The sequence below is a fragment of the Phocoena sinus genome, chromosome 17 (assembly GCF_008692025.1).
Source record: "Phocoena sinus isolate mPhoSin1 chromosome 17, mPhoSin1.pri, whole genome shotgun sequence".
In the NCBI taxonomy this organism is placed as follows: Eukaryota; Metazoa; Chordata; class Mammalia; order Artiodactyla; family Phocoenidae; genus Phocoena; species Phocoena sinus.
This window is the reverse complement of record NC_045779.1, coordinates 45,079,731-45,093,052: the sequence shown is the minus strand read 5'-3', so window position 1 is coordinate 45,093,052 and position 13,322 is coordinate 45,079,731. Positions and strand designations below refer to the sequence as shown.

The 13,322-nt window shown below is 42.6% G+C and overlaps 1 protein-coding gene across 2 annotated transcripts in view; it reads right to left on the bottom strand.

Annotated features, from left to right (window-relative positions):
• Positions 1–13,322, bottom strand: part of GRHL2 (grainyhead like transcription factor 2) — a 163,721-nt gene that overhangs the window by 105,728 nt on the left and 44,671 nt on the right. For both annotated transcript variants that reach the window (XM_032610589.1, XM_032610590.1), the window contains exons 2-3: positions 8,864–9,059; positions 1,444–1,511 (exon numbers count right to left, since the gene is read on the bottom strand). In XM_032610589.1, coding sequence (XP_032466480.1) covers positions 1,444–1,511; positions 8,864–9,059 — 264 coding nt within the window. The remainder of the gene's footprint in view (positions 1–1,443; positions 1,512–8,863; positions 9,060–13,322) is intronic.

Here is a 13,322-nt window from a genome sequence, read left to right as displayed (position 1 = left end):
AACACAATGAGTGGCTATCAGTCTTTAATGTTGTTCTAGAAGATACTTTACCAAAACATGGGCTCTTTTGTCTATTATGATACATACAGAGCACACATCTTAGATTCGTTCCCCTCCCCACCTCCACCCCCCACGCCTCCCCCAACTTTTCTGTGATTACTGGTATAGGTCTTAGGAGACAGCACTTGCTTAGCCTAATAAATGCTGGTTGGATAGTGGAAAAGTTAGAGGACCTGAAGAGCATCAGCCTCTTTCTCCCTGTCATCACTGCTGCTCACTAGTGCCCAGGGCCCCAAAGCAGCATAGGGCATCAGAAGATCCCTGTGGAACCACACATCAGATACAGACAGCCTTGATCTTCTGCTGGGGATGTGCCTTAGAGGTGATACGCAGCACAGGGCCACTGATGGGCGGGGTGGCCCCCACTGCTAGTCGTATGACAAGATCACAATGTCACAAGCAGTTCCTATCAAGGCCAGGAAAGATTCTGACATGTGTTTTAGCAGGAGACTTCATTTCTCCTGGCTTCATGTTTCCAAGTGGAAAAACCCCCCAACAGAAAAGCACTGTGGCTTCTCCGTCCCTCTGCAGAGGAAGAGATGTATTTGATTGGTGAGTTTGGGAGAAGTAGCTGAGCAAGGTGGTTCAGACCCTTGTGGTTCCCTCTTTATGTCTGGATCATCTTGACCAAAGAAAGGGGACACTCCAGTCACCGCGGCCATGCCATCAGTGGCCTGTCCCTTCAGGGAGGCCTGAAGTCCTGCTTGGGACTGGATGAATAGCCATATCTAAGTCAGGACTGAAATGTTACAAATTGCTGGTTCAAAATCACATTCTCTAATTAGCTTCATCAGAAGTAAAATTGATTTTTTTTCCTTTTTAATTTCAATCTGTCTGTTTCTTGTTTTTCAACTGGTTCTTAACTCAGGATTGAAGGAAAGGAGTATGACCTATGGTCTCCTAACACCTTTCCTGCCCCTGCACCCCAACAGTGTCCTCTGCCACCCATGGCTCCCTACCAGCTCCTCCCTGAACTGAGATCAGCCTGGCCTCCTTCCTCTCCCCCTTATCAAAGACAATCTTCAAATGTCTCACTCCCTCAAGGGCCTCATCGCAGTCATACAGCCATCGGACGGACAGAAAAGTTCACGCCAACAGGAGGCCGTCTTGCCTGTATATCACCTCTAACTCTTGGGATCTGCAGCCTCCTTGGAAGATACTGAATGCCCTTTGCAGAATTGCAAAACCGAAAAATACAATTTTCTCTCCCGCTTGAGAGATCCAGTTTTGTTCCAGACTCCAAAAACAGGTAGCAGACATGAAGCTTCTTGACTCCCATATCCTCTCAAGAACAAAAGTTATAGTTTAATACTATTGTTTTCAAAAAACATAGAAAAAGAGTTATCTGGGGAGTCAGGCATATTCCTGTATATATTATCATACCTTTTATCCTGGTCTTCTTGGCTGTCACTTGCTTTGCTTACAGACAGCAGCCTCTTGTCTCGAGGAACCTGAAAACATCACCAACCATCAGTCAGACTTACGTAGATGCAGAGCTTGACACCAGCAATAAGCAAAGAAAAGGAAATGGAACGTTCTCCAGAGAACGGTGGCAAATTTGCAATGGCCAGGAGATGGTTAAAGGTAACCAGCCTGATTGGCAATGCCAGTAGACCGGATACAAAAGGGTGATGATCAATGTAGGGCCACAGCAATCCTGATTCTGCTCTGCCCTGCTGACACTGGCAACTCTCTCTCGCTGGACCTGAGCACCTTCTGAGCCCTCCCCACCTCGGCTGGGAGTGGATGAGGGGAAAGGGTAAGAGGATCTGTGCTCTGGAGCAGATAGAAAATATCTTGGAACTACAACAGGTAACCCGTTAAGGAACAGGGACTGATCCTCCACTCTGATGAGGGACTCCAGGTGCTGACATGCAGGGGAGCAAACTGGGTAGGGGGCTGCACTGTCCAGTGAGGGAGCACCATCTAATACCTGAGCCAGCCTTCACCTACCCTCCCTAGCTCTCGAACTGGCTCCCACCCTGCTTCTTCTAATGCACTTTTATTATTGACTTCACAACCACAATGCCAACATATTACCTGAAAGATTATTGAAAAAGTGCTACTTGAGAGAAGGGATCCCCCTACCAGCTGTGTTTCTGAACATCATATGACCGCCCTACCGCATTAAGGATCGCTTACCTATCTCTACCATAGTTCTCGAACACATGAATGGTGGGTTTAGATTTGTTTGCCTGGTTGGATGTTTTGGGTTTTTTTGGTTTTGATTTTGTTTTTTCCTAAATCTCCAGATCCTCCTTCTAGCCAAACACCTTTGCACTCAAAATACAGCCTTCGCTATTTTGACATAAGAGAGCGTTTATGAGAAGCATCTCTCTTCTGGATTCCGGACTAGCAATCCTCATGGATAGTTTCCACTCACCTGAATATGTATGCAAGCCCAGCTAGCTGGGCAAGGGAGGCAACATAGCAGGGTGGCTAAGAGTCCAGGCCTAGACCTTATTGTTTGGGTTCAAACCTCAGCTCTACCACTTACTAATTCTGCCTCGGTTTCCTCAGCTGTAAAACAGGCATAATGGTAGTCCTATACCTCACAGGGTGTTTAGTAAAATCAAATGAGTTAATTTTTTTAAAGCCACTTAGAGTGTCTGGGAATTTATAAGCATTGGTTAAATAAAAATAAAGTAAATCAATTGTCCTTCACTCACATGTCAATGACGAGGGTCTACAATGTAGCAGGCATTACTAAGTGCTAGACAGAAATGAAATGAATAAAACATAGCTCCTATCATCTACTGAAAACGACAGATAAACATAAAATTTTAATACCCAGCACACCCATGTTCATAGCAGCATTATTCACAATAGCCAAAAAGTGGAAATGACCCAAATGCCCATCCATCTACAGATGAATGGATAAACAAAATGTGATATATACATACAATGGGATATTATTCAGCCTTGAAGATGAAATTCTGATACATGCTATAATACGGATGAAGCTTGAAGACATTACACTAAATCCCTTGTGACTCAAATCCATCAACTTCCCTGTGGATGCCTGCCTCCTGGTTCAGCCCCCGAAATCTCTTACCTGAGCTACGGCATCAGCCTAACTGGTCTCTCCTCTCCTTCACTTAACCCCTGCAAATCCATTTGGAATCCATTAAGAAGATCCACAGTGATCTTTCAGTCTGACCCCACTATGCTCTTACTTAAAACTCTTCAATGCTTCCCGTTATTCTCAGGAACATGGCCTCCAAAAACTCTTCTGCCTCAACTTGGGCCACCCCCATCACTGCTGTGTGTACAGCCACACTGCATCCCTGACCATGCAATGCTCCTTCTTGCAGCAGAACCATCACATAGTCCCCTGCCCCACCCTACCCATGCCTTCTCTAAGCTAACTTGTGAGCTTACTTCGAGAACCATCTAAATGTTCATATCCAAGATTAGACTACAATCTCCACGAGTGTCCACCTTGTGCATGGTTATGTCCCAAGCGCCTGGAATGTAGCAGGCCCTCACTAAATTCTTGTTGAAAGAATGACTGAATCAATCAAAATGGCCTGCAAAAAGGAGAATCAAGGAAATAGGAGAAATAGGGATTCCAAACACTGCTCTGAGCAGCCTGCTCAGTCTACAGTATTGGGCACAATGTGACAAAGGGGAACCTTTGGGTCTGCTCCCATCTGGGCCAGGCTGAACCATGTTTACCTTTGGCTTCCCAAAGACTGTCCTTCTTAGAGAAACTGAGACCTCTGAACTCAGGCCCCGTTCTCAAGTCTAGACCCACAATACTGTCTATCAGACATCCCTACCTAGACATCCCACAAGCGCACCAAACTCAACATACAATTATCCTTTTCCCCAAAACCCTTCTTCTGTACTCTGCCTTCGTTAATCTGAGAGTCAGCTTAGATATTATGACCCTAATTATAGGGTTGTCCCACCAAATCTCACACACACACAAACACACACACACACAATCAGTTGCCAGCTTTTTTTTTTTTTGCGGTACGCGGGCCTCTCACTGCTGTGGCCTCTCCCGTTGTGGAGCACAGGCTCCGGACGCGCAGGCTCAGCGGCCATGGCTCACGGGCCCAGCCGCTCCGCGGCATGTGGGATCTTCCCGGACCGGGGCATGAACCCACGTCCCCTGCATCGGCAGGCGGACTCTCAACCACTGCGCCACCAGGGAAGCCCCAGTTGCCAGCTTTTATTCAAACAAATACTCAGTGATTTCTTGAACATACTGCTTTGTCTCTATGCAGTATGGCTGACTAAACAGAGTGGCTGATTCAGAGAGAACCTCACAAATGCTGACCCAGGAACAGCTACCATCATGTCTTACTTTAGAGCTTCATCATTTTTTATCTGGACTATTGCAACGAACTGTTCACTGGATTCTCTGCTCATAACCCACCTCCCTGCTGTTGCTGCTGTTGCTGTAATATGTATAAATCATTTCTCCAATCTACCAGGCTTATGTTCAAAATCGTTCAGCGATGGAGAAAATGATGCCAAATAATATGACAGAAAAATTACAGGAAATTTCACTTTCTTCTTTAAGCTTCCCTGAATTTTCTATAATGTATATGTATAAGCCAAAAATAAAAAGCTGATTTCAACAGCTTATGAATATTTCAACAGCTTATGAATATTTATTAAATCACTTATTCACTCATTCATCTAGATAATGCAAATTTAAATCATTAAAATACATAAAAAACAGGACTTCCCTGGTGGCACAGTGGTTACGAATCCATCTGCCAATGCAGGGGACATGAGTTCAAGCCCTGGTCCAGGAAGATCCCGCATGCCTCAGAGCAGCTAAGCCCGTGCACCACAACTACTGATCCTGTGCTCTAGAGCCCGTGAACCATAACTGCTGAGCCCGCGTGCCACAACTACTGAAGCCCGTGCGCCTAGAGCCCGTGCTCCACAACAAGAGAAGCCACAGCAATGAGAAGCCCGTGCACCGCAACAAAGAGTAGCCCCCGCTCGCCGCAACTAGAGAAAGCCTTCGCCTGCCGATGCAGGGGACGCGTGCCGTGGAGCGGCTAGGCCCGTGAGCCATAGCTGCTGGGCCTGCGCGTCCGGAGCCTGTGCTCCACAACGGGAGAGTCCGCAACAGTGAGAGGCCCGCATACCGCAAAAAAAAAAAAAAAAAAAAAAAAAAAAAATGTCAGGTGTCCAACATAGAGACTGCCAATTTTTAAAGGCTATATTCCATTTATAGTTATTATAAAATATTGGCTATATTCCCTGCATTGTACAATATATCCTTGTAACTTATTTATTTTATACGTAGTAGCTTGTACCTCTTAATCCCCTACCCCTATCTTGCCCCTCCCCACCTCCCCTCTCTCCACTGGTAGCCACTAGTTTGTTCTCTACATATTGAAGTCTGTTTCTGTTTTGTTATATTGACTAGTTTGTTTTCATTTTTTAGATTCCACATATAAGTGATATCATACAGTGTTTGTCTTTCTCTGACATTCCACTTAGCATAATACCCTCCAAGTCCATCCATGATGTTGCAGGTGACAAAATTTCATTCTTTTTTATGGCTGAGTAGTACTCTACTGTATTTATATACCTCATCTTTATCCATTTGTCAGCTGATGGACACTTGGGTTGCTTCCATATCTTGGCTATTGTAAATAGTGCTGCTATGAACACTGGGGTGGATGTATCTTTTCAAATTAGTGTTTTCATTTTTTTCAGATATATATCCAGGAGTGGAACCTCTGGGTCATATGGTGGTTCTATTTTTAGTTTTTTGAGAAACTGCCATACTGTCTTCCATAGTGGATGCACCAATTTACAGTCCCATCAACAGTATACAAGGGTTCCTTTTTCTCTACATCCTCAAATTGAGTTTTATGTAAACTCTCTACCCTGCATTACAAAATATTTACAGAAAGCAGTATTTCAACTTTCCTCTAAATCTTAAAAATGTGCAAGGGGAGAGGTAATCCAGGTACCATACTTACTAACACTTTATCCTCTGAACCTGTGGGAAATAAAATACGTTGCTTTCCTAAATTACTAATGATTTTTGTTTCAAGGTGTGTTTCTCTTTTTCATTAATACAAAAGAATTGCCATCTAATACAGATACCTGAAATTATATCCATAAGAATATAAGATATAAAGAATAAGAATATAAGATATAAAGAATATAAATATAAGAAAAATATATTTTTTCAAAGTGTATCCTAATGTATTTCTTCAAAGTCTTATAAAAGCATTAACTAACGTATTTGTTTAACATAGTTATAAAAGTTACCAAAAAATGTAGTAATGACCCAAGTGATTAAATCAGGGTCACTTTAATATGTTACTAGATTTTAAAGATTGATAAAGGTATCAATTTTTCACAGCAGGGGAAGGAGAAGAGGGGGCAAAGTGAGAGAGTAGCATTGACATATATACACTACCAAATGTAAAATGGATGGCTAGTGGGAAGCAGCCGCATGGCACAGGGAGATCAAGTAGGTGCTTTGTGACGACCTTGAGGGATGGGATAGGCAGGGTGGGAGGGAGGCTCAAGAGGGAGGGGATATGGGGATATAAGTATACATATAGCTGATTCACTTTGTTGTACAGCAGAAACTAACACAACACTGTAAAGCAATTATAATCCAATAAAGATATTTTTTTAAAAGGTGTCAAGTTTTAACTATTTTTTATAATAAAGGAAAATTGCCTTGTGATTCCTTTCTAGGGATGAGACCATTTCTGAACATTACATACTAACACAAAAGTCCAATAAAGCTGAACCCTCAAGAAATAGCCTATAATGTGAAGCAGTCTAAAATGATAAGTTCTGTGTTTCTATACCATCCTCAATACGTTCTGAAAATTTTGACTCCAAAACGTTTAGAGTTCATCCTTGTGTTTTTCAAATAAGCTCCTTAGTCAAAAAGGATTGAAACATATAAAACAACCACAAACAAAGAAAAGAAGAAAGGAAAGCCTGCCAAGAAACCATCTTTGTTTTTAGGCTCGTTTTTCTTCAGGCGATTCCTGTTCATTGTAGGAAACTGCCCTGCTTACATGGAATGGAGGTTAGACCCTAAAATATCCTTTCATCTGGACCCCAATTCCCAAAGTTAAAGCCCTTTCTTGCTATGTCAGGAGACGTGATGGGAGCTGTACAGCTTCACAAGAGAGCTGTCGAAATCGGCCAACTCCAGCTCCGTTGGTAAAGGGAAAAAAAAATCAGCCTAGACTGGCAAGGGTACTAGTGGAATGCCCTTCCCGTATTTCTCCAGCACTTTCCAACCATAAAAAATGCATTTATTTGAGTTAATAATATCCTCATTTAAAGTAGCCTGGATGGGCCAACCTATCAGTTACTCATACCTCGTGTTTCATCTTAAATAAGCACAACTTGGCTTGGCTTTCATTCTTCTCCCCATGGAGGGAGCCCTCCTGAGTGTTTTAATAGAGAAAATGGGAAGAAGCTGGAAAAGGAATGAGTACGTTTAGAGAACTTTGGTGAAAGAAATAGGCCCGGGGGCAGTGTCAGAGTCAATGGTGGTGGGAAATCGTTGTAAAGCACAAAAACCCTGGTTTAGGAGAGACCCAGGGGACAACACAACTTGCAGAAGTGAGACCACTGGGAGGAATCAGGAACTGGGAAGCAGGGAGGAAACAGGAAGCTGAGACTGGTGCTTACCCAAAGAAAAATGATTCCTCTTGGGTGATTTTCTCATGATGGAGGGAGAGGGGAAGAGGGGGATTTAGTTCTTATTCTAAAATACAAAGTTCACTGTCCCCAACCAGCAAAATAAACACGGCCATTCTCACCTTTGTGCCAATAGCATCGTAAGCCCACAGTGTTTACAATCAAGTCAGGCAATAAATATCCTCATTCAGTAAATACCTGTTGATTTTTTACACTTCATTGGTTCTAAGGGAGCAGGTCATACCAGATATAGTCCTTTATAGTTGAGGCGGACCATTGTTTGTTGTTCGATTTCCTGAAATACTCCTATTTTGAAAGTAACTATGGCAGGTATTTTTGTAATGCAAGCGAATTACATTCATTTTGTTTTAAGGGTTTTTCAAAATAAATATTGAGTACTCATCGAAACAAATGGAGACAGTTAGATTTTGGAATTGCTGCAAAAGCCTACCACTAAAGTATTCACTGGTGTATTCCTTACAAAACTGAAAAATCTAGAAATCCTGATGTTTCTTATAAAATGGAAAATCTAAAAGCAACCTAGGGAGTTCCCTGGTGGTCCAGTGGTTAGGACTTGGCGTTTTCACTTCTGTTTTCACTGCCGAGGGCCAGGGTTCAATCCCTGGTCGGGGAACTAAGATCCTGCAAGCTGTGTGGCACAGCCAAAAAATTAAATTAAAAAAAAATTTTTTTAAAGGTTCTCATTACTTAATTAAAAAATAAAATAAGAAAAGATAAAAGCAACCTAAATGCCCCAAAACTGAGCAATGACTAAATTATGGTACAGCCACACGATGTAATATTCTTTATTCACCAAAAATCATAAAGTAAAAATGGCAGCAAAGAAGGATCTGCAGTATGATATGAAGTAGAAATTAAACGTAGATAATATGTATGCTTGTAAACAGAGGGCACAGAAATAATTATCCTAAAATGGAAACTCCCTCGGGGTGGGGTGGTAAAGTCGTGCTTTATAGATGGGAAAGCAGAGACGCAATGAGAACAAGAAGAGGCTGAATTCCAGAGCGAGTGTGGCAATGCCATTCATTCTCTGGCCTGGGATGAAGAATCTGGCCCCTCTGCCCACTAGAGAGGGGAGGCCCTGGAGGCGGAAAGTGGAGGGAGGCGGGGCTTCAGGTCCTACCTTGTAGTAGTCATACAGCAGGCCAAGGGCGGCAGCGCTGTCCTCATCACCGTTGATACTCATCATCGCCTTGGTGGCCGCCGTCAGGGGGTTCTCCAAATACGACTTCCAGGCTTCATCCTCACTGGTGTAGGCTCTTCGGGTATTAAATGGAGGGTCACTGGGCATGGGCACTAAGGCCACCAGTCGTTTATTACTGTGAAAGCAAGAAAAACACGAGGTTCATTATCAAAGAAGTATTCCTTTGATATCCGCTAAAAAATACACATTATTTGGTTAATTTGTACTTCCCCAGAATGGAAGAGAGGGAAGATTAAGACGAAAGTGACTGCCCCATTGCATTGATAAAGCCACTGATTTATTTCTCTACTGCCCATGAGAAGTAATAATGGTCTTTCAAAGGTAGTACAGAAGTAGTGTAAGTTGGTTTCCTTCACACTTGGCTTTTCACATCCAATCACTTCAGAAGCCAAATCATTTTCTTTGATTATTCTTCATTAGTGAATATTAAAATGAAAAACTGAGAGGGAACAGCTTTCATTTAACTCTCTGAGTTCTAATGTATAAATATGTGCGATACATTAAATGTAATCAACATGTTAACGGTTATTAAAAACTATTTTATCCAGTTTAATTTGTACTATAATTGCTAGCAAATTATAGACCAATCCAAGTCCCTTAATTTAAAAAGGCAATAGAAGCTACTCTGCAAACAAGACGTATTGCAGATATGCTGCATAACAGGGATACAAAGCAACAGGAAAGAGACGAACTCTGTATATGAATCCCGTGTTGCCTACTGTATTTAAAGGACGTAGAAGCTACAGGTCGTAAAAAATCATCATGGGGAGTGAGGAGGGCATCTGGAGAACCTTCAGCAGAGGCAGGAAAGGAGGCCGGAGTCATCTGTCCGTCCTAACCAAGCCAGGCTCAGGTAAAGCAGCAACTGGCTATCAAAGCGATTTCCTAAGGAGGATGCGATAGTAACTTAAATACTCACAAACCATGACAGTCCTCAGCAGCTCCCCAGCCTTGTTGATTGAAGTGAAACCAAAAAGTAACCATGAGACCCTGTATTTCAGTAACACCTATGTCCACGCATAGTAACATGACACAGACAAGTAACAGGTTTGCAGAGGCAACATGTATACCGATCAGTGGAAATTCAGTCACCAAGAGCCTTCTGATGGGCATTCAGTCACAGACGTCCCTTTTTGCTGATATTTCTACAGGGCCTTCTGATAGTAGATGGTCTCCCCGTTCACTTTGTGATAGAAAACTGGTACGAACTCCCAACAAAGGCCGTGTTGAGGGCCCTTTATGTGGAGGCAATGGTGCCACACATTGGTGTAGGGTCAGAAAATGACACTGACATTGGTAACATATGTTTGGGGGCCGGGTGGGAAATCCACACTGAGCACAGTGGAGTTTCAGACTATCTCCAGGCCCCTGGTTTGAACTTTGTGCCAGGGACTTGGTGGAACTGATTGGGAAGAAAGAGAAAATGACCCAACTGTAAATTAATTGGATTAAAAGGTAAAATCAAGTTTCTGGAAGGAAACAGGAAAACCCTGGTAGAAGGCCTTTCTAACCATTAGGTAGTCTGGTGACATGGAACAGCACAGGCCCTGGAAGTGAGTCTTTGTTCACCACTTACAGTGGAGGAAAACTGCCTGAGGTTAGGTTTCTTCGCGACTTAAGTGAGGACAACACTATTTTTAGTTTCTTAAGGAACCTCCATACTGTTCTCCATAGTGGCTGTACCAATTTCGTTCCCACCAACAGTGCAAGAGGGTTCCCTTCTCTCCACACCCTCTCCAGCGTTTATTGTTTGTGGATTTTTTGATGATGGCCATTCTAACTGGTGTGAATGGATAACCAACAAGGACCTACTGTACAACACAGGGGACTCTGCTCAGTATTATGTAACAACCTAATTGGGGAAAGAATTTGAAAACGAATAGATACATGTGTATGTATAACTGAATCACTTTGTTGTACAACTGAAACGAACACAACATTGTTAATCAGCTATACTCCAATATGAAATTAAAAGTTTTTTTAAAAAAAGACAGCAATGCCCACCCTACTTACCTCACAATGCGATTGTAAGAATGGAATAAAATAATGAATAAAACAGAGGTCTGTAAACCGCACAATGTTACACAATAACAGGTATTACTATCACAGCACAGTTCTATATTCCCGTAAAGTTTGTGGGTATAGCAATTCTTGGTTATAATGCAGAAGTGCTAAAGATAATCATTAATTAAAGGGAGACTGAAGTGGCTCATTTAGCTATTTTGATTGAGAGCCCAATAGATGCCAGACACCATGCTATTTGTGGAGGATGCAATGGCAAATGACACAGGCACTGCCCTGTAGCCCAAGTAGCTTGCAGTCCAGTGGGGGAAAGAAAGCACCACTGTTGGGACTTCCCTGGTGGTGCAGTGGTTAAGAATCCGCCTACCAATGCAGGGGACACGGGTTGGTCACTGGTCCAGGAAGACCCCACATGCCGCGGAACAGCTAAGCCCATGTGCCACAACTACTGAGCTTGCACTCTAGGGCCCATATGCCGCAACTACTGAGCCCTCATGCTGCAACTACTGAAGCACATGTGCCTAGAGCCCGAGCTCTGCAACAAGAGAAGCCACCGCAATAAGGAGTCCACGCGTTGCAACAAAGAGTAGCCCCTGCTTGCTGCAACTAGAGAAGGAAGATCCAACGCAGCCAAAAAAGAGAAAGAAAAAAGAAAGCACCGCTGTTACAAGAGCAATGAGTGTGAGAAATGAACAGTGTCATGAGTGAGGTTATATGACAGAGGGGACTAACCTAACCAGAAGATCAAGGAGGAAGCAAAGTTTCGACAAAGACCTGAAGGAAAGGCAGGAGTGTGCCGGTCAACGTTGAAATGGGCAGATGTGGGAAACATCTTTTTTTTTGGGGGGGGGGGAACATTTTTAAAGTGAAGACCATATTGGTAATGCACAATAATGGAATTTTCTGACAAAAGGAGCACATTGGTATTCATTTTGGAGAGTCAACTAAAGAAATTTATGTATTTTATATACAGTGGAATATTACTCAGCTATAAAAAAGAATGAAATAATGCCATTTGCAGCAACATGGATGGACCTAGAGATTATCATACTAGGTGAAGTAAGTCAGAAAGAAAAAAACAAATGCCATGTGATACCACTTACATGTGGAATCTAAAATATGACACAAATGAACTTATCTACAAAACAGAAACAGACACAGAGAACAGACTTGTGGTTGCCAAGGGCAGGGGAGGTGGGGGAGGGCTGGATTGGGAGTTTGGGGTTAGCAGATGCAAACTAGTACATACAGAATGGATAAATAACAAGGTCCTACTGTATAGCACAGGGAACTATATTCAGTATCCTGTGATAAACCATAATGGAAAAGAATATAAAAGAGAATATATATATATATATATGTATAACTGAATCACTTTGTTGTACAGTAGAAATTAACACAACATTGTAAATCAACTATAATTCAGTGTAAAAAAAAGAAATTTATGTACTTTGATTTAACAGTAAAATAGTATTTCCATGTTGTGGAAATTACTAATCACAGAGGATAGGGCTTGATTTAGAGATAGAATTTTGGTGGACTCCTAAGAATCTACAAGTGGAAGAAATGAAGTCTCTGGGAGGACCACGAAGGCAGAGGTGATAGGCCCATGTGTGGCAGTGCCACCAGCACCCCTCTCAGTCATTTAGTAGGAGCCACCCTGGGTGCCCGGTCTGCAGCCTTCACTTAGAGGGAGAAGTAGAGGAATCTGAACCCTAATTGTTGCATGAGCACCCAGGCATCATGTATACTTCCCAAAACGCTCAGTCTTACAGGAAAGAAGGGCTTTAAGTTATTTGCAGTGACCTCACCATTGAAAAAGATGGAGATTTTACTCTCTTTCTTACTTAAGAAAAGCTGGGAGGCGGGGGGAGGGTTAATTACAACACTGGCTAATTTCCAAAAGTTTAGCAGGAAGCGCCAGGGTGAAGGATAAAAGCCAACTCTTGATTTACACTAAGTAGTGCCCTGATTCACTTGAGAGATTTTTCTTTGAGTCTTCCTTCAAGTCCCTACTCCCTCCTGCTGAGTCTCCTGGATTGCTGATTTTATCTGTTCCCAGCACGAATGTTCACTCATAAATCTAGATTCGTCAGCTTTTCCCCTATGATGAAATGGTTGATGAATCCTTACATGATCAATGGAGAAAAGTACCCCAGGAAAGCACATCCTTACTAGCTGTTTCTGTTCACATTTTTGATGGCCAAAGGGCTTTTATGCTCTCCCCTTTAACTGCATAATGACTTTGGACTTTTTGTTTTTTCATAGATTATAGTCTCTCTGGTACGAGCACTGTTGAATAAAGCCTGGTTTAGTAAAAACAGAACAATCTCTCTGGTACACTGAGCAAAAATGT